Below are 18,026 nucleotides of genomic sequence, written 5' to 3' on the forward strand. Positions count from 1 at the left end.
AAAATTCTTTTTGAAATAATATTTTGAAATGTGAGAGAAGCAAAGAGGTTAGGATGGAGAATAAGTGAATTTGAATAAAATGTCCTGCAAGATTTCTACATGCCCCACATGTATTGAATTTTATCTACATTATTTTAAAATTGGTGAATGAACCTGACTTTGCATGAATTGGAATAGCCCTTTGTTTGATACAGCAAAGCCTTCAAACAAACTTACACAGCTGTCAGAGTTGGATACAGGAGGTAGTATCCAAGAAGGGCATTCATGCCCAGCCCTGCCAGGCCCCAGTCCATGTGCACCCAAGCCCCTCAGTCCAGGTCCATGTAGAGCAGCCTTCCTCAACCTGGGGCGCTCCAGATGTGTTGGACTACAACTCCCAGAATGCCCCATCTGGAGATGCAGTCCAACACATCTGGAGCGCCCCAGGTTGAGGAAGGCTGATGTAGAGCCTTGATATATTGCTTCCGGGAGCAACCCCAACACAAATGAAAATGCTGGTTTTTGGAATGGGCATCAATTACCGCTTCCAGAAACCAGCGTTTAACTCTGATTAGGGCTTGCCCCTAGAAGCACTGCATCACAGCCACACATAGACCTTGGATGGTCGGGCTGACACGTGTGCATGCCCCCATTGGATACTACCCACTTTGCCAACCCTGTCTGAGTGAAGCCATGCCTGCAGGCACCCCTAGGCACAGCCGCTGCTATGGTGCATCCCTAGAGTCCACTGAGGGGAGGGGTCTGTCCACTCCATTCCCCTAGTGGTGGTGGTGCTACCACGCGACAGCAGGGAGGGGACATCTTATAACTCTGTCCCTTGGCCTACTAATCTCGCCAGCTTCAAATTCTATTGACTGTGACGCTATATGCCAGTTAGGGAAGTCCACTCTTAGTTGTTGAAGATGTTACTGCAGGCTTCAATCTCATGGATGCTTTTACATTAATTAAAATTAACATGGCTTAAAACAAAATAACCTTAAGTGCACACTCCTGTGGTTCCCCTAGTATGCATGCCAAGTTTTAGGTGTCTATGTTTCTCAAGTTTTGGTGCTATGATGCTGACGGAAGGACTGTGAAGGTTTGAGACCTACCGAGGCAAGATAATAAAGCCCTTAGAGGCTTGGGTTTTTTTGGTTGGGAGGGGGTATCCCTTAGAGGAGCATTTTCTTTTCTCCAGTTAAGATTCATTCCCTGGTTAAGTTTCATTTCTCCAGTTAAGTTTCATTTCTTCGAAGTGGGAACAATACTTTGTTTTGGGGAATGAGGGTATAAAACACTGAGAGAGCCATTTTAATCCAATATCTAGGATATGTACTGATATCAACAGTCCTGTTTAGAAAGTAACAAATTGCATGTCTGATTTCACACTATTTTGTTTTAGTACAAATCAGTAAACTGAACATTATATTAGGATGTCTGAAGTAAATTTCCACACTCACTATTGTAATCATACACTTAGCCCTCCATTTCCACCAAATAGGGTGATTTACAAAGAAAGTCACTCGAAAGACAACTCATGGATTCATGTCTCAATCCCAATGCATTTTTATTTAGATTTAAGCCCATTGATTTCACAGGCACTTAAACTCCAAGCAAACGTTTGCATGTTGTAAACCTGAACATGCATATATACATTCCATTAGAATTAATGGAATTTGCATATAAGTAAATGTGTTTAGGTAAGGTGCCAGACTGAGATGCTAAATCTAGTTCACAAATACCTTGCCACAAAATTTAGCTGCAATGCATGAGACATACTCATGAATAAATATTTGCAGGATCAAAGTCTAACAATGTAATGTTGCAATAGTTTTGATTTATTAAACTTACCTCATTTTTATATTGGTCTCTTTCAATGCTGCACTTGTCCAGCTGCCTGAAAACATCATCAAGTTGTGCAGCCATGTCATCTACTTCACTTTTACTCTCACTTTTACATTTACCACATTCAGGTTTTAAATTCTGCAGAGTATCACACTGTTCTTTCAACCTCCTCATTTCATTCAATGCCTGTTCATAGAGAATCAGTACCTCTTCTGGACGTCTGTCTTTAACTTTTTGTAGTTCTTCTTCTGATAGTAAACTATTTGTTTCTGTTGACTGATGACACATTTCCTTTTTCATACGCTTATCATTCATTTCCATCACCTTTTGCTCTAATATTTTTACCTCTTTAAACAATGTATCACACTGCTTTTGGTATTTTTCTTTTTCACTGCTGGCTAATTGCAGTTCATTGCTTAGTTCATTTATTTTGGTGTTCACATCCACAGACTCTAAAACACAATTAGGTTCTAGTACGGTTATATCAGGATCTAGTAGGGTTATATCAGGATCTAATCTGGATAGTCTCTTATCTGAACTGTCCTCCATTTCTTCCTTCTTTACTATAAGGTGCTCTATTTCAGTTTGTGTTGCTGCAGTGCCTTTTGAACATTTTGTTTCTGAATAAGCATCTTTGTTGGAATATTCTGTCTCAAAACCATTATAATCCATATCAGCACTACCTTCAACTTTTACTATTTTGATGTCACAGTCTGCTTCTGCAGGTTTTGGAGTACTGCTTTCTTCCAAGATGATGACATCATCATCATTATCCTTTTTATTTTCAAATGCTTGACTAGTCACTCGTGTGATCTTAAAAGGTAGCGGTGCCTCAGAATTAGAAGGTTTTCGTTTAAACCTAGAGAAATGATAAGGAACAGAAATAAGTAACACTTTTTCTGTGACAGTTTAAGGTACATAAACTTTATTTTAGCTGAAACATGTACAAGTAAAGTTCATTAACTGGGAAGAGTAAATGGATGTTTTCTTGCAATACATCTACTAACCTGGTTTCAGAATCAGAATGAGGAGAAGATACTGATGTGTTATCTGATGTGTTTAGAGACCTTGTATTTGGAACTTCTACATGCAATCTTGGAACACTTTCATTCATCACTGAAGGTGTATTGGACAAGGCAGATGACGTTTGTAAATACATTTCATTATAAATCTGTAGAAAATGCATTATTTCATTATAATTAGAGGAGGAAAAAACCTTTTACTTCTATCACTAAGACTTCTTCCTTAAACTCCCTGTGAAAATATGGGACTATGTGAGCTGAAGAAATAGCCTTGACAGCTTAGTTATAGGTACAGCCTTACTGTCTATACCACCTTCAACTACTGTATCAATCAACATTAGATTTGAACCAGAATATAAATGCATTAATCAAATATATTTCTATACATAAACAGGCCATGTAAACAGCCTTCCCATCATCCTTCACTTTTTGAACAATAATTTTAAATGGATTTTGAAGAGAAATGTATCTCTAACAAAAACGTATTTACTTTATACATACTATGATCTGGTTCGCACATGTTAATTAACCATGTTTTTTTAAATCATGGCTTGCTATGTACAAATCTATTGTGAGTCATGGATTGTTTAAATCATGGGTTGTCATTATGTGCAAACCCAGAATCATGAGTTGTTCATGGGTTCTTTCGCCAGGCTATATGGCAGGGGGCAAGAGCACTCCAGTACCACAAAGGCAGTTGGGATACAGTGAAAGAAACAACTCGGGGGCTGAGAAAACAAGCTATGGTTTGTTTGATAGTCTGGTAGACAAATCCTGGGTATTGCAACAGTTAGGTGAGAACCAGGACTATATATATATCTTCACATATTTAAAGATTTTTTTATTCAGAGGCAACAGCATAAAATATTATTCTACAACTATCCTGAAATCTATTATTCACAGATTACCTTAGAAACACCAGAATATTTTTGATTCTGCCACGGTCAACTTTACTCTATTTTTCAGAGACCCTTCTTACTCCCAAGGGCTTACAGTCTATCCACCCTTGTATATCACAAACTACTAGTGGGTTACCTCTAGCATCATAGTACTTATCTGTTCTCAGTCTTATAATTCACTGCCACCCTCTTCCCTCTCAAATTGCTTCTCCTTCACTCAGAAAACAGATGTTACTCTTCAGGATCTTTTTGTCTCTTTAATTCTTCCAACTACTTGTCCTTACCAAGTTTTGGCTCCTTCTACTTTGACACCAGCACACTGTTGTCTTTTTTTTGGGGGGGGGGGAGGTTTTTCCCTCCCACAATCCTCAATGTAATGACTGTGGTAGTTTTGGTCTTTCCAAAGTCTTCCCATTTCAAACCCCACTTCTCCATCTTTGTTTATTCTGTGCCTCTACAGCACTCTATATCTTTAGTTTTTGCCTCCACCACCACCCAGCCCTCTCTCAATTTTCATCTCAGATGTCAGTGCTTATAGCTCACCTTGTTCCACTCTGACGATACTCTCACCTTTCTCTTTGTTGATTTCAACACTCATGTTGATAACCTCTCTGTTCTCTAGCCTTCTCATTTGATTGCTCCACTGCAGTAACTCCGTCACTTTATGGTCTGGTTCGCACTTAACAAGAAGCCACAGTGGGTGAATTTCCCCATGGGGCTTTTCGTTGCAGTGGCCACTACCATTTTTAATATTTGGGGTTAAAAAGCCACCCACATTCATAACACAGTGCATAGATTCTGGGTGGCTTGTTAACCACCCCAACAACGCAGCCTTGCTGGTTTTGCATGTAATAACAAGACACAGCGTGCCCAAGCCATGGCTCAAATATTCAAAATGTCAAGAGTCACCGCAATGAGAAAACCCGTAGGAAAATTCACCAGTCGTGGCTTCATGTTATGTGCAACCACCTCACTCTCTTGAGCATTTGCCTGATATTGTTGACTGTTGTCTTATTTCCTTTCTCTGATCGGCTGCTTCTGCCCACTACTCTACAGTTTGCAGTTTTAACTCATCCCTGTCCTCACTTCTGTTTGCCCCTATAATTTTCAGCTATGGACCACCTCTACGGTTTATTCCCTGTGCTTTTGTAGGCCTGAAAGCAGTTGCACTGGGACTTACTCCTGAGTAGACATGCATAGAACTGAGCCCTGTTTTGAGTGGTTAGTGGGAAAACGTCCAAATCGGTAAGCATTGCATCTGTCCATGGCCCCATCCACTGTTGAGACACTTCCCAAAGCAGCCTCTGAGACACTTCCCAAAGTGGAATTCACCTCCTGAGCTGAAAAAAGTTTGCCATCCCTAGCCCAAAATATATGTAACCAAACTGAACATCCCCCCCCCCCATTTACAATTGCCGCTTCCTCCACCTCGCTTCCCACTATTACTACCTTCCCTGTGCTGAATTTTAGATTACGAGCTTCTTGGGGCAGAGACCTATCTTTTTGTTGTTACTGTGTAATGCACTGATGGCACTGTATAAAACAAACAAACAAACATTTCAATATGGTCTGTTACCTACCTGTTGGCTAAACTCCAGTCTTTTCTTTAATCTTTCTCTGTCTCTGTATTGAGAGGGAGAATTATTATGGTGTATATTCATATTATATATATGCTTTCCAACATTAATTTGTTTTGAATGAAGGAAATTGTGTTTTTTAACTGCTTTAGCTCGTTATGTTGGCTACACAGCTAGCTACCTGAACATGATTTGTTGCTTTTTCTTTGATTTATAGTTTATCTGCTCACTTGCTTAGAACTGAAATATATTTATCCCTATGGGATGTGACACCTCCCAGCCAGAAGTCTCACACAAAGGACGACAATTGCGGTCTCAACTCATTTTTCAAGTCAACACAATCTGGATCCAATCTCTGCATTCCCCAGTATAAACATGCATAGGCTACTGTACTATGTGCACTTAACAGATCTGATCAGATCCTTATTCGTTTCTAATCTCTAACATCTTACTATAGATAGTAATTACTGGCCAGGTCAGCAACTGTGAATAGTTGTTTTTTCATAGCAAAATCTTTGATAAAAAAGGTAATCTCACAGCAGTGACTGCATTCATACATGATGCTAAGCCATAGTGCATAGCCTTGGGTTTATGAACCTCTCCTCCTCTGACACAGCTGTGAAGAGATCAGAAGGTTTCACTTCAATTTTCAACTAACTGCAGTTTCTTGTTATGTACGAAACTGGACATAAGACAAATTATCTTCAAACTAGGGTTAATGAACTTGGCTTGTTTTGATAAACCATAGTTAACGCTAGTCACAGTTTTTCCAGCTTCAAAGAGAACGAAAAACCATGGTTGAAAACATTAGCTAAAACTTCTAATCTGACCTCTTCCTCAAGGCCATACTAGAAGAAGAGGAAATACACATGAGCCTAAGGCTTGGGTTTACAATGCTAATCAATGGTTTAACACTACATGTGAACCAGGCCAATATGATAATTGCCCAAGAAAAGCCAACTAAAAGCCAGTTTTAATAAGGTTCAGCCAACATAGTTCTCCTTTCTCATTCACATCTACTCAAACCATATTCATTCAAAACTGCTTCCTAGTTAAGGCAACCAATTATGTTTTCTGTCAAATCAATATATGTTTTGGTCTAGTGAACTATTTTGAGGATTTCTGGACTATTTATACCACAATATTACATATTTGGCATGCCCAAAGGAACCATATTTCCAATCTAAAATACAATAGGTTAAACAAACTTTGTAATGATGTTGTCTTTTACTAGCTATCCTCAAAACGACTTTTGTTTTAATACATAAACCCATCATTTCAAGTTCCAGTTTTTATTTAATACTCACTTTTTCTTATGTGTTTTCTCATATGGTATTAAATCATCATCTTCAGGTTCTTCAGGCACATTGCAATTTCTAGAGTTTTTTTAAAAAAAGGGATAAATCATTATTGATTTTTGATCCAGATAGTGTAAGTACAATCTGAGAAAACGGTGTTGCTTTATTTCTACCTATTTTACCTGAACTGAGGATCAGGGTTGTATGAACAATACCATTTCTCTGGTAAATGATCAATTCCATCTGGAAGCTTCCTCCATTTTAGACATGAATCACACTGAACCCATGTCTGATCAGGTCGCTTCCTGTAACAAAGTATTGGTGACATGAAAACTAGGCAAGTACAGCCTGAAGTTTAGTATTATTTAAGCCAAGCATAGAGGTATGGGGAGGTGTGCGTTTTATAACTTACTGGGTATCTTCAAATAGCACTTCTAAAGGATATTCTGTTCTCTTTGCTTGCATCTCATTCCAGTAATCATTAAGCTTTTCACCGAGTGCATGTATTGTAAGTCTAAAAACCAAAAACAAAATACTTTATGACACAAACACACATTGTAATATTAAAACTACCATTTATCAATTGCTACAGAAAGCAAACACTAACAGAAAAAGAAATACTAATGGTAGTATTTCCCACCCATAGAAGCGAGACAATTTTCACTAATTCTTCCTTCCTCATGCAGTCCCCTGTACGTCACAAAAATCTGCTCTGGGGGCTGCACGGCCAAGAGAGAATTGGTGGGAATCACCTCCCCGCTCTTCCTCCGGTGGAGCCTATGCTGGATCTTAGACCCCTTCCACAAATGGAAGGAGTCTTTCTATTCGCAAAGGTGCAAGTCTGGATCCAGCTCAACAAGCACAAAAATCTCTTATGCATTCATGAGAAATATATTAGAAATGTACTGATGCAAAATATATTTATTCTGTAATATTTTTTTTCCTTCCAAAAGAGAATCTCATGGCAAGTTACATTATGTTTAAGTCTGTGGAGTGGATTCTGGTTATGGTTCGAATTCCAGGAAAGTATTTGCACTAGTGGTACAAATGAAGACAAAATCAATTAAATAATATATTTTCTAAAGTATGTTTCTAAGAAGACATTCTAAAAACGGGAAAAAAACATGTTTATATAAATAAAGCTAAGGGCAAGAACCATGGGTTAAGTAATTTAATTGCTTAAGGAACCTATTGTGGATTGTGTGCTAAAGTGAAAGAGGCAAACACACTGCATGCCTGCTCATGCATGACAGCCCATCGATTTTTACACTGATGGGTGGCTGTGCAATGGTTGTTATGATGTGTGAACAGCCCCATAGGAGTGAACTACAGACAAATAATCTACTGAAATGCTAGTGAAAAGGTCTGGGGAAGACAGATCCTGGAGCACCTAAACCCAATCCAAGAGATGAACAGTAACTATAAACAAACAGTACATCTATTTAAATAAATGATAAAAAAATATTGGTGGAGTCATTGAACACCCCTGTCTTAAGCATATATAGGTAGAAGGAAGCCTCATTAATTTCATTTCTTTTCTGGGCAGATAGGTTGGGATCACAGCTAAGCACATCCAGGGCCGGTGTGTCCATATAGGCGACTAAGGCAGCTGCCTAGAGCAGCAGATCTCAGAGGGGCACTGTGTGTGTGTGTGTGTGTGTGTGTGTGCGCGCGCCTCCATGGGACCAGCGGGAGCCTCACCAGCCTGGCCCCCTTCGCACGCACCACCTGGCAGGAGAGGGGACCTCGCGGGGCAGACGCTCTGCTGGCTGGCTGCCCGGCTCCGCCTCCTCGGGAGGGAGGGGAGCTCACTGGACCTGATCCGACAAGGAGGAGGAAGAGGAGAGACGCGTGTAAGGCACCTCACGCGCGCGCAAGATACAGGATGGGGACGACGACCTCGGGAGCAAGGGCCATCCAGGTCTGGGGGGCTTGCTCCCGAGGAAATTGCCCCCCTCCGGAGATTGGAAGCAAAGGGCCTGGTGCGGCCAGAGAGGGGGCCTCGCGGGGCGGACGCTCGGCTGGCTGCACAGTGCTGCCTTTGCCTCCTCGGGAGGGAGGGGAGCTCATTGGACCCGATCTGAGGAGGAGGAGAGACGCACGTAAGGCACCACGCGCGTGCACATGAAACAGGATGGCGGGGGACACTTGCCGTCTACGCCTAGGCTGGTCTCCTTGGGAGCAGAGGCCGTCCAGGTCTGGGGGACTTGCTCCCGAGGAAACACCCCCCTCGGAGATAAAAAGCAAAGGGACTGGCGCTGCCCGACACCCCCTGCCCTTGTCGCTCTCCCTGGGAGCAAGACTTTGAGGCGTTAGATTCTTTTCTTGAGAGTGAGGAAAAATCACCGTGACTCTTTGTTTTTAATGAGGGGGATGGGGTAGGGGGAAATATAGAGCCCCCCCCTTTCCCTTCTAAGGTGTTCAAGGAGAGGCAGGCACCACTAAGAAAATGCCTGCTCCCCTGGTATTTTTCCAGCCAAAAGTGCAGAGAAGGGCAACTAAAATGATTAAGGGTCTGGAGCATCTCCCCTACAAGGGAAGGTTACATCAACTAGGATTGTTTAGCTTGGAAAAAAGGAGGCTAAGGGGAGACATGATAGAGGTATACAAAATGATCCATGGTATGGAGAATGTGGACAGGGAGACATTTTTCTCCCTCTCTCAAAATACTAGAACCCGGGGTCATCCCATGAAACTGATTGGTGGGAGATCCAGGACTAATAAAAGGAAGTCCTTCTTCACACAGCGCATAGTTAAATGATGGAACTCACTACCACAAGATGTACTGATGGCCACCAATCTGGATGGCTTCAAAAGCGGGTTGGATAAATTCCTGGACGTAAAGGATATATCAATGGCTACTAGCCCTGATAGTTGTGTGCTATCTCTAGTATTCAAGGCAATAAGCCTGTGTGCACCAGTTGCTGGGGAACATGGGTGGGAGGGTGCTGTTGCACCGTGTCCTGCTTGTTCATCCCTGGCTGATGGCTGGCTGGCCACTGTGTGAACAGAGTGCTGCTAGATGGACCCTTGGTCTGATCCAGCACGGCTCTTCTTATGTTTCAAATTTTGTGCTTTTTATTTTTTTCTACAAAACATCTGTTCTTAAAAATCAAAGTTGCCAATTGGGGGGGGGGGGGGTTGCCAGTAGCTCGCCTTGCCTAGGGTGCAAAATAGTCTGGCACCGGCTCTGAGCACATCATGTACACATTAGGTTTACAATCCTATATCCACTCAACCTGGGAATAAACTCCACTGAACATGTCCAGGTGTAAAGGTTCAAGATGAAACTGGCAAACTTTAGTTAAATGGCTAGAGTAGGAAGGGCATGATCTCTTGTCTAGATCATTTGAACTGGATATCTATATACACTTTTGTATCTCTACACTATACAATTACATTGCAGAACCCTGATCAGCAGCTAATTTTACTAGAAAGACACTTTGAGAATGGGTGGGGCTAAAAAAAATCAACCCATACCCCCCCACAGGCTTGCCCAGAGTCATATGTGCAAAAGAAGAGCCAGGAAGCCTCCTTCAAAGTGGTGTGTTATTGTGTGGAGGCTGTCAGATACTGACCTGCATTGTCTGGAACAGCTTTATCATTTTTAGCAAAAAATTTACAACAATTCATGTAAGTTCTCTTAACTATTCAGGAGTAACTATTTTATACAAAGAGTATTTTAAGTGTGTACTGATAAAATAAATGTTTACCTGTATTCATTAGTATAATCAAAATCTTGTTTATTATGTGTTGGCTTTAGGAAGTTGCATTCAATAATCCCAACTACTCCTACACCCATATTGTTTGCCTGCAAAAGGAAACAAAGAAAAAGCAAATGTGCATATATCATCATTGTTGACATGCAAATAGCCAATATTTTAAACAAATATTTATACAAATATATGGCTTAAATTTGTCCCAAAAGATGCCAGAAGAATTTTATACAAAATACATTTGTTTGTTTAAAGTATGTCTTGAAAATAAATTTTAATTTGTAAGCATCATGATGCTTGGCATGTTAATTTGAAAACTCAACAGTAAATATTGTTGAGCAAACTATTCGATTTTGAAATCATAGTTAAAACACACACCTGGGAGATCTTTTTAAAAGTCTTGGACATGTTAGCAAAAAGAGGGACATTTACTCTGCATGCTACCATTACATGTGAGACAGTTGTTTAGAATTTAAGTAGCACCGGTATACCTCTGTCAATTTAAATACCACAGAGCTGCTGAGGGCAGCAGCTATTTACAAAGCGTGGCTACAAAGAAAAAAGTACGTTCCCAGCTACCAATTGACCTGCTGTTATGTCACAGAAACTTTACACTTATTAACTCCTCAGATAATAGCAACAGAATATTCAAAAATTCTCAGTAAAAAATTCGGAGAAGTTAAGATACAAATGTTATTTTTCTGTTTTTGTTTAAAAACAATATTTTTAAAATCAGAGGCTTCTTGTTAAATACTTATATTCTTTTAAAACTTAATCTATGAGTTTGTACTGAACATACAGAGTTAAACAAACGGGTGAAAAAGGTGTTTTTGAGGTCAGACATTATAAATATAGCACAGTGGGTCATATTGTACATTGTTGTTATGGACTGATACTGGGGACCAGGGACCAACAAGTTATCATAGGTCCTGGCATCCAATCCCCGACTCCAGGAGCTGCCCTCCTGTATATCATACTAATGAGAATCATCCATATGCCCACCTGGCTGACCCTGCATGCTCCTATTCTTATGCTCTTCAACTATCTGATCTTAGTTCTTGAATTATTTGTTCAGTATTGTAAGGGAGAATACGGTCTTTCAGATAATCTGGACCCAAGCTGTATAGGGCTTTATAGGTCATAACCAACACTTTTGAGTTGTGCCTGGAAACAGACTGGAAGCCAGTGGAGATGTTTTAATAAGGGAGTTGTATGCCCCTTGTAACCAGCCCCAGTCAACAATCTGGCTGCAGCTCTTTGAACCAGCAAGTTTCCGAACACTCTTCAAAGGCAGCCCCACGTAGAGCGCATTCCGTTAAGGCATGTGTCACTGTGGCCAGGACAGACATCTCTAGGAATGGGCACAGCTGGCACACTAGCTTTAACTGTGCAAATGCACTCCTGGCCACCGCTAAAACCTGGACATCCAGGCTCGTGACTGAATCCAGGACTACACCCAAGCTGTGAACCTGTGTCTTCAGGGGGAGTGTAACCCCATCCAGCATAAGCGGAATCCCATTTCCCTGATCTGCCTTTTGACTGACCAGGAGCACCTCTGACTTCAATTTGTTTGCCGTCATCCAGTGCATTACTGCTGACAGACACTGGTTTAGCACCAAAACAACTTCCTTGGAATCGGGTGGAAAGGAGAAGTAGAGTTGAGTGTCATCAGCGTACTGGTGGCACCACACCCCAAAACTCTGGAGAACTTCTCCCAACGATTTTGTGTATATGTTATAGCATGGGGGACAAAACGGAACCCTGAGGGACTCCACAGGCCAACGACCAAGGTGTTGAACAGAAGTCCCCCTGCACCACCTTGTGGGTTTGTCCCTCCAGGAAGGAATGGAGCCACTGTAAAACAGTGCCTCCATCCTATCCCAGTGAGGCAGCCCAGAAAGATTCCATGGTCAATGGCATCAAATGCCGCTGAGAGGTCCAGCAGAACCAACAGGGACATACTTCCCCTGTCCAGTTCCCAGTGTAGGTCAACCACCAAGGGGACCAGTTGTTTCTGTCCCATAACCAGGGACAGAACCAGGGATGAGATGGATCTAGATAATCCATCTCATCCAGGAATCCCTTGTCCACATCCTCAGGCTGTACAAATGGAAAAGTATCCAATAACACTGGACAAGCAGGTACCAATGTTACATCCACTGGGTCTGTATCAATTATAGCGTCCAAGTCAGAGCAGATCCGAGTGATTTAGTCTGCAAAGTGCTTGGCAAATTGTTCACAGTGGGCTGCAGACAGCTCAGAATTCTCCTCTTGCAGGCCAGTACATAAAAGGCCCTAACCACCTGAAACAGATCCGCTGGATGGCTCTTTGCAGATGCAATAGAAGCAGAGAAAAATATTTTGCAGCTCATGTTGCCACAGAGTAGGCCTTCAAATAGGGTCTAGCCCATGTTCAATCGGATTCACTATGAGTTTCCCGCCAATGTCGCTTTAGTAGCTGTCTCACTCCTTTCATCGCTGCCAATTCCCTAGAAAACTAGGGGGCTGGTGTGGCTCCACTTTGTGAGAGAGGACGCTCAGGAGCGATCGTGTCCACTGCCCTGGTCATTTCTCCATTCCAGAGATTGACTAGGGATTTGACAGAATCGCCTGCTGAGGCAACAAGAAAATCCCCAAGAGCCATCAGGAAACCATTCGGATCCATCAGCCTCCTGAAGCCGACCATCTTAATTGGTCGTCCACCCTGGCAGAGGTTCTGAGTACCAGCAAGTCTAAACCCTACCAGGTAGTGATCTGTCCATGACAACAGAACTATACAAACTTCCTCCACTCTATCACTATCACCCCGTCCAACAGGCCCAGAGTGTGCCCAGCAGCATGCGTTGAGCCAGATACCATTTGGGACAGACCCATGGTTGTCATGGCAGACATGAAGTCCTGAGCCACTCCCAACAGGGCAGCCCCAAATGGATGTTGAAATCCCCCAGCAGAACAAGCTGTGGGGACTCCAACATCAGCCCCGAGACTACCCCGGCTAGCTCAGGAAGGGAGACTGTTGAGCAGCGTGGTGGACGGTACACCAACAGAATCGCTATTCTGTTCCGGGCACCCACCTTCAGATACACACATTCGAACCCTACAGACTGTGGGATAGAACACCTGGTCATGGGGATAGAATCCCAATAGACCACTGCCATCCACCTCACCGCCCTCTAGGCTTTGCCTGCTGGACAGAGAACCCTGCTGGGCAAACCTAAGAGAGGTTAACGCCCCCCACCCTTCGTTATCTTGAAATAGGCATCTGCAAACGATTCATGGGCTGAAGTTAGCAAACGCTTTGGACTGTTAGCAACTATGGCCAGTAATGCTACCTGCATGCAAGCAGGACCTACAACTATTGCAATGAGAAGCTAGCAGTTCTGAAAATGATCAGACACAAGCTGAAATGCTCATTTCCAGAATGGGAGAGCTCAGTGGATCTAACCTCTCCTATTCTGGAAATGAGTGTTTCAGCTTGTTTCCGGGCTTATTTTAGGATGCGTTAGCTTCCTGTTGTGCTTTAAGGTGGATTCCTGCATTGAGAAGGGGGTTGGACCCTATGGCCTTATAGGCCCCTTCCAACTCTACTATTCTATGATTCTATGATTCCGGTGGGTCCCACAGGCACAAGAGAAATAATAGAACCTTAGCAGCATTGTGTTTTTTGGATAAGGATGAGACTGGAACAAGGCAGGGAAATTATGCAATACAGATGCAGATGCAACAGAAAGCAGCACTACGAAATATTGTAAATGCGGTCTATTTAGTCAAAATACACATAGTTTAGTGGTTAGATTAACTAATTAGTATGTATCATTATTTAGGAAATATATGAAGTAGCAATGGGAAAATTTAAATCATTAATTTAAATTCTGGATTTAAGAATTTTGCTTTGAAACTGCAAAATAAAGGGATTTAACTTAAACAATACTAAAACGATGCAGCCTTTATCCCATCTGTTATCATAAAAAAAGTCAATGAAAAATTTACAAAGACAATATCATGTTATTGTTATCTGTACAGCACCATGTACATTGATGGTGCTATATAAATAAATAATAATAAATAATAATAATAATAATATCTCACTTTTAGCTGATAGCCAACTCTTTCATAAGCTTTGATTAGTCTGTTTCGGTGGTACATCATCATTCCATAGTGATCTTTATTTCGACAGTTGAATCCAAAGGTAATTCTTACAGTTTTCGGCTTGTATATACACATTAGGGAAAAATATTCAGATAAGTCTTTCTTCACATTGAAAATTCACTCTAAATTGAGTTTTCCAAACAACTAATTCCATCAACCTCTAAGCATGTTAAAAAGGGATTTAACTCTTAATACAAGTCTCTGTAAACACACACAACATTGGCCTGGATCGCACATGGATTGTAATGACAACCCAGAGTATGGGTTGAGTATTAGTTGTTGTTATGTGCAAATCCTGCATGATCTCACAAAGGTTGACAACACTGTCTGTGAGAACTGGGGGCGGATGTGGTCTAATAAAAAGCAGCTCAGGTTTTCAACATAGTTGGCCACCCTTTCTTAGTTAACCTGCAACAGCCCACAGTAACAAAAGATACAGCCAAAAATTTTGGCTTGTAAACATCACGTTCTATGTTGGCAAGGCTTTTGGAAACCAGTTGTGTTTGCACTTTTTGTCCTCGTATAATGATTTGCATTCTTGGCTTTAAATATAAAATACTGCAATAGGCCTGAAAAACAAATTAAAGTTTAGTTACTTTTCATACACTACAAGCTAAAGAAAATCTTAATTGTTTGCAATAAACTGTACATAATTATAAAGCTTGTAAAATATGTAATTGAGTTTTGTCTAAAATTTTAATTCTAAAAAAAGGAACTGGAACCATGAGACACTTCAAACATGTGCCCACTTTTCATATGCACAGGATTTTGCAGATATATTTAAGGATGATGCTCTAGTAGAAACTGAATTGGTTAAATTTAGTCATAGGATGAGAGCTGTTGTCATCTACAAAGCTTACCTTCATGGCCTTTGGTAACTCACTGACCTGGTTCACACGGCATGACAGTCCACAGTGGCTTAATTTACCTCTGGGAGCTGTTGTGTTGTGCCGTGAGTACCATTTTCACATGGAGCCCAGTTTGCCATGGCTTGTATTATGCGAATCCAAGTAGTATGGGTTGTTTGAAGTAGAGGTAAGTCAACCTTCAAATAACCCATGGCTTGTTTTAGGGTTATTTGAGTGATGTCTAACTCACAAACATACCTTGTTGTCTGTCTTTGCATGACATGACAAGCCACAGCAACCTGGACGCCCGGCATGACACAAGATCCTCCACAGGAAAATTAATACAGACTGGGTTCAGGTAACACGATAACCCACACTCAAGGTTGAATATGGTTTGAGTTTGGGTTGTTATTGAATTGTGGATTATTGCATTGTCTGAACCCAGCTGGCTAACAAACCATAGTTTGCTATTCACAAACAACCCAGAACCCATGGATTGTGAACTCTGGGTTGTTCTCGGCTAGGTTCAGACAACATGAAAATCTACATTTCAACAACAACACACAGTTCAATGATAACCCATACTCAACACCTGAGTGTGGGTTGTTGTGTTGTCTGAACGTAGCCAATGTCGGCTACTTGACATGTACGCAGGCCCACCATTTCTTAACTTAACCTAACCTAACTCACGTTAATTGGAAGACAAATAAGAATGGTAGGGCATTTTGTGTTCTAAGAAATGGACTAGAATAATATACATACTTGAAACAGGAGCTAGCCAAGCACTGTAGGCCAAGTGTTTATTCTGATATTAAAGAGCAAACAAATTATTTAGTACTCCTTTCTTCAAACCACTAGCAGTTGAAGCAAGCCATCCTGTTTTGCTCTTGGCATATTACAGCCAGCAAAAAATTCAATTTTCACAACACAATTGAAATTATTTTTAAAGCACTACAGCCAAAGATTATGAAATGAAATAAACTATCTTTTAACATAGAAATATTTAACTGATTTCTTACTTTTAGTTGGAAAATAACAATGGGTTACATCCAACACTGCAAAAGCGGACTTCCACTCAAGCAACAGAAATTTCTCATCCTCTACTTCCCTATATTTCTGCTCTGGATGGTCACCCAACCCACAGCAGCAGATTTTGGTCACCTAACCCATAGCAGCAGAGTGCCTGCATGGGGGAGGGGGAATCCCTCCCTCCCTATTCTGCTTACATAAACCTTCCATTGGTGGAGAACACTAGCTGGATTTTATTCAATAGCCATGATTAAAATAGGACTTATAAATACTGCAACCAATAATGATAAAAAATGTGAACGGTACACATACCCGTAACGAATAATCACTTTCAGGAACAATCTGGTCTTGTCTCTCTTGTTTTTTATACCCTCTTTTTCCTGTTACTTCATCTAAATCTGCAGGAATCCTAATATCATATTTATCTGTATCAAAATCAAATTCTGTTTGTTCATTTTTCTCTCTGTGGAAGGAAATTCAAATAAATTGAGTTACTGAATCCTAAGTAATCAGTATCTTCTAAGTTTTATTATATATCTCAATACAAATACATGTGCTCCATCTTGAAATCTGAAACAAGTGCAGGAGCTACTTATTGAACTTGCTGGGCAGATTTTAGCAAGCTCATTCGTACGTTCACTTTTGATATGATGAATCATTGTGATTTTTTATTTCCTTTTCAGCTGGTTAAAATTTCTTAAGAATGTATCACATTAGGGCTGTTTGTATGTAATGATGGCAAATCTTGAATTATTTAATCCACAATTTGCTATGGTGTATGTCGAGCGTGTTCTGCCATTGTCGGGGACTGAATATTCAAAATGGCTGCAGAACATGCCCAGCAAATTGTAGGTTAATTAAATTAACCTGAGCCTCGTGTGGTGCAGAGTGGTAAAGCAGCAGTTTCTGCAGCTGAAACTTCCCACGGCCTGAGTTCGATCCCAGCGGAAGCTGGTTCTCAGGCAGCTGGCTCGGGTTGACTCAGCCTTCCATCCTCCCGAGGTCGGTAAAATGAGTACCCAGTTAGCTGGGGGAAAGGTAATAACGGCTGGGGAAGGCAACGGCAAACCACCCCGCTATAAGGCCTGCCAAGAAAACGTCAGCGAAAGCTGGCGTCTCTCCAAGAGTCAGTAATGACTCAGTGCTTGCACGAGAGGTTCCTTTCCTTTCCTTAAATTAACCTACGATTTGCTGCCATTATGTGTGAACTGGGTCAACGTGGTAGTAGTATGGCTGGTATTTCCAGACTGTATCAGCTTTAAATGTATTCATTCATAAGTCTGCTCTGCCGATTTCTGCATGAATGTGATTTCTTTTTTTAATTCTCATGGAAATTTGGATTCAAATGTGTTTTAAACTATTTTCTCAAAAAATGTGCATTTCTAAATGCATTTTATCTTAAAATGCACATTTTGGTGAGAAGTGCAAAATCCATAGGATAAGTGTGTTCCAATCAGCACATTAGTTTGGGAAGTGTGGATCAGGTCAGTTTGCATCGGAATTTGCAAAGATTGCATTCCTCAAGCATCCCTAATCCCTGCCTCACTTTTCAGGACACTGCTTACAATTAAAATGCACACAAGATGATGATATTATTATTATTATTATTATTATTATCATTATTGAGATATGTGAGGATGTGTATGGCAGTCTTCTGGCCCCTG

General features: G+C 41.1%; 1 protein-coding gene across 1 annotated transcript in view; it reads right to left on the minus strand.

Moving 5' to 3' along the window:
* Nucleotides 1-18,026, minus strand: part of MORC3 (MORC family CW-type zinc finger 3) — a 35,424-nt gene that overhangs the window by 2,352 nt on the left and 15,046 nt on the right. Inside the window, exons 6-15 of the mRNA XM_063126644.1 lie at nt 16,675-16,825; nt 14,923-15,054; nt 14,426-14,545; nt 10,334-10,431; nt 7,033-7,134; nt 6,803-6,925; nt 6,630-6,698; nt 5,326-5,368; nt 2,832-2,995; nt 1,831-2,683 (exon numbers count right to left, since the gene is read on the minus strand). Coding sequence (XP_062982714.1) covers nt 1,831-2,683; nt 2,832-2,995; nt 5,326-5,368; nt 6,630-6,698; nt 6,803-6,925; nt 7,033-7,134; nt 10,334-10,431; nt 14,426-14,545; nt 14,923-15,054; nt 16,675-16,825 — 1,855 coding nt within the window. The remainder of the gene's footprint in view (nt 1-1,830; nt 2,684-2,831; nt 2,996-5,325; nt 5,369-6,629; nt 6,699-6,802; nt 6,926-7,032; nt 7,135-10,333; nt 10,432-14,425; nt 14,546-14,922; nt 15,055-16,674; nt 16,826-18,026) is intronic.

The sequence above is a fragment of the Elgaria multicarinata genome, chromosome 5, assembly GCF_023053635.1.
Source record: "Elgaria multicarinata webbii isolate HBS135686 ecotype San Diego chromosome 5, rElgMul1.1.pri, whole genome shotgun sequence".
In the NCBI taxonomy this organism is placed as follows: Eukaryota; Metazoa; Chordata; class Lepidosauria; order Squamata; family Anguidae; genus Elgaria; species Elgaria multicarinata.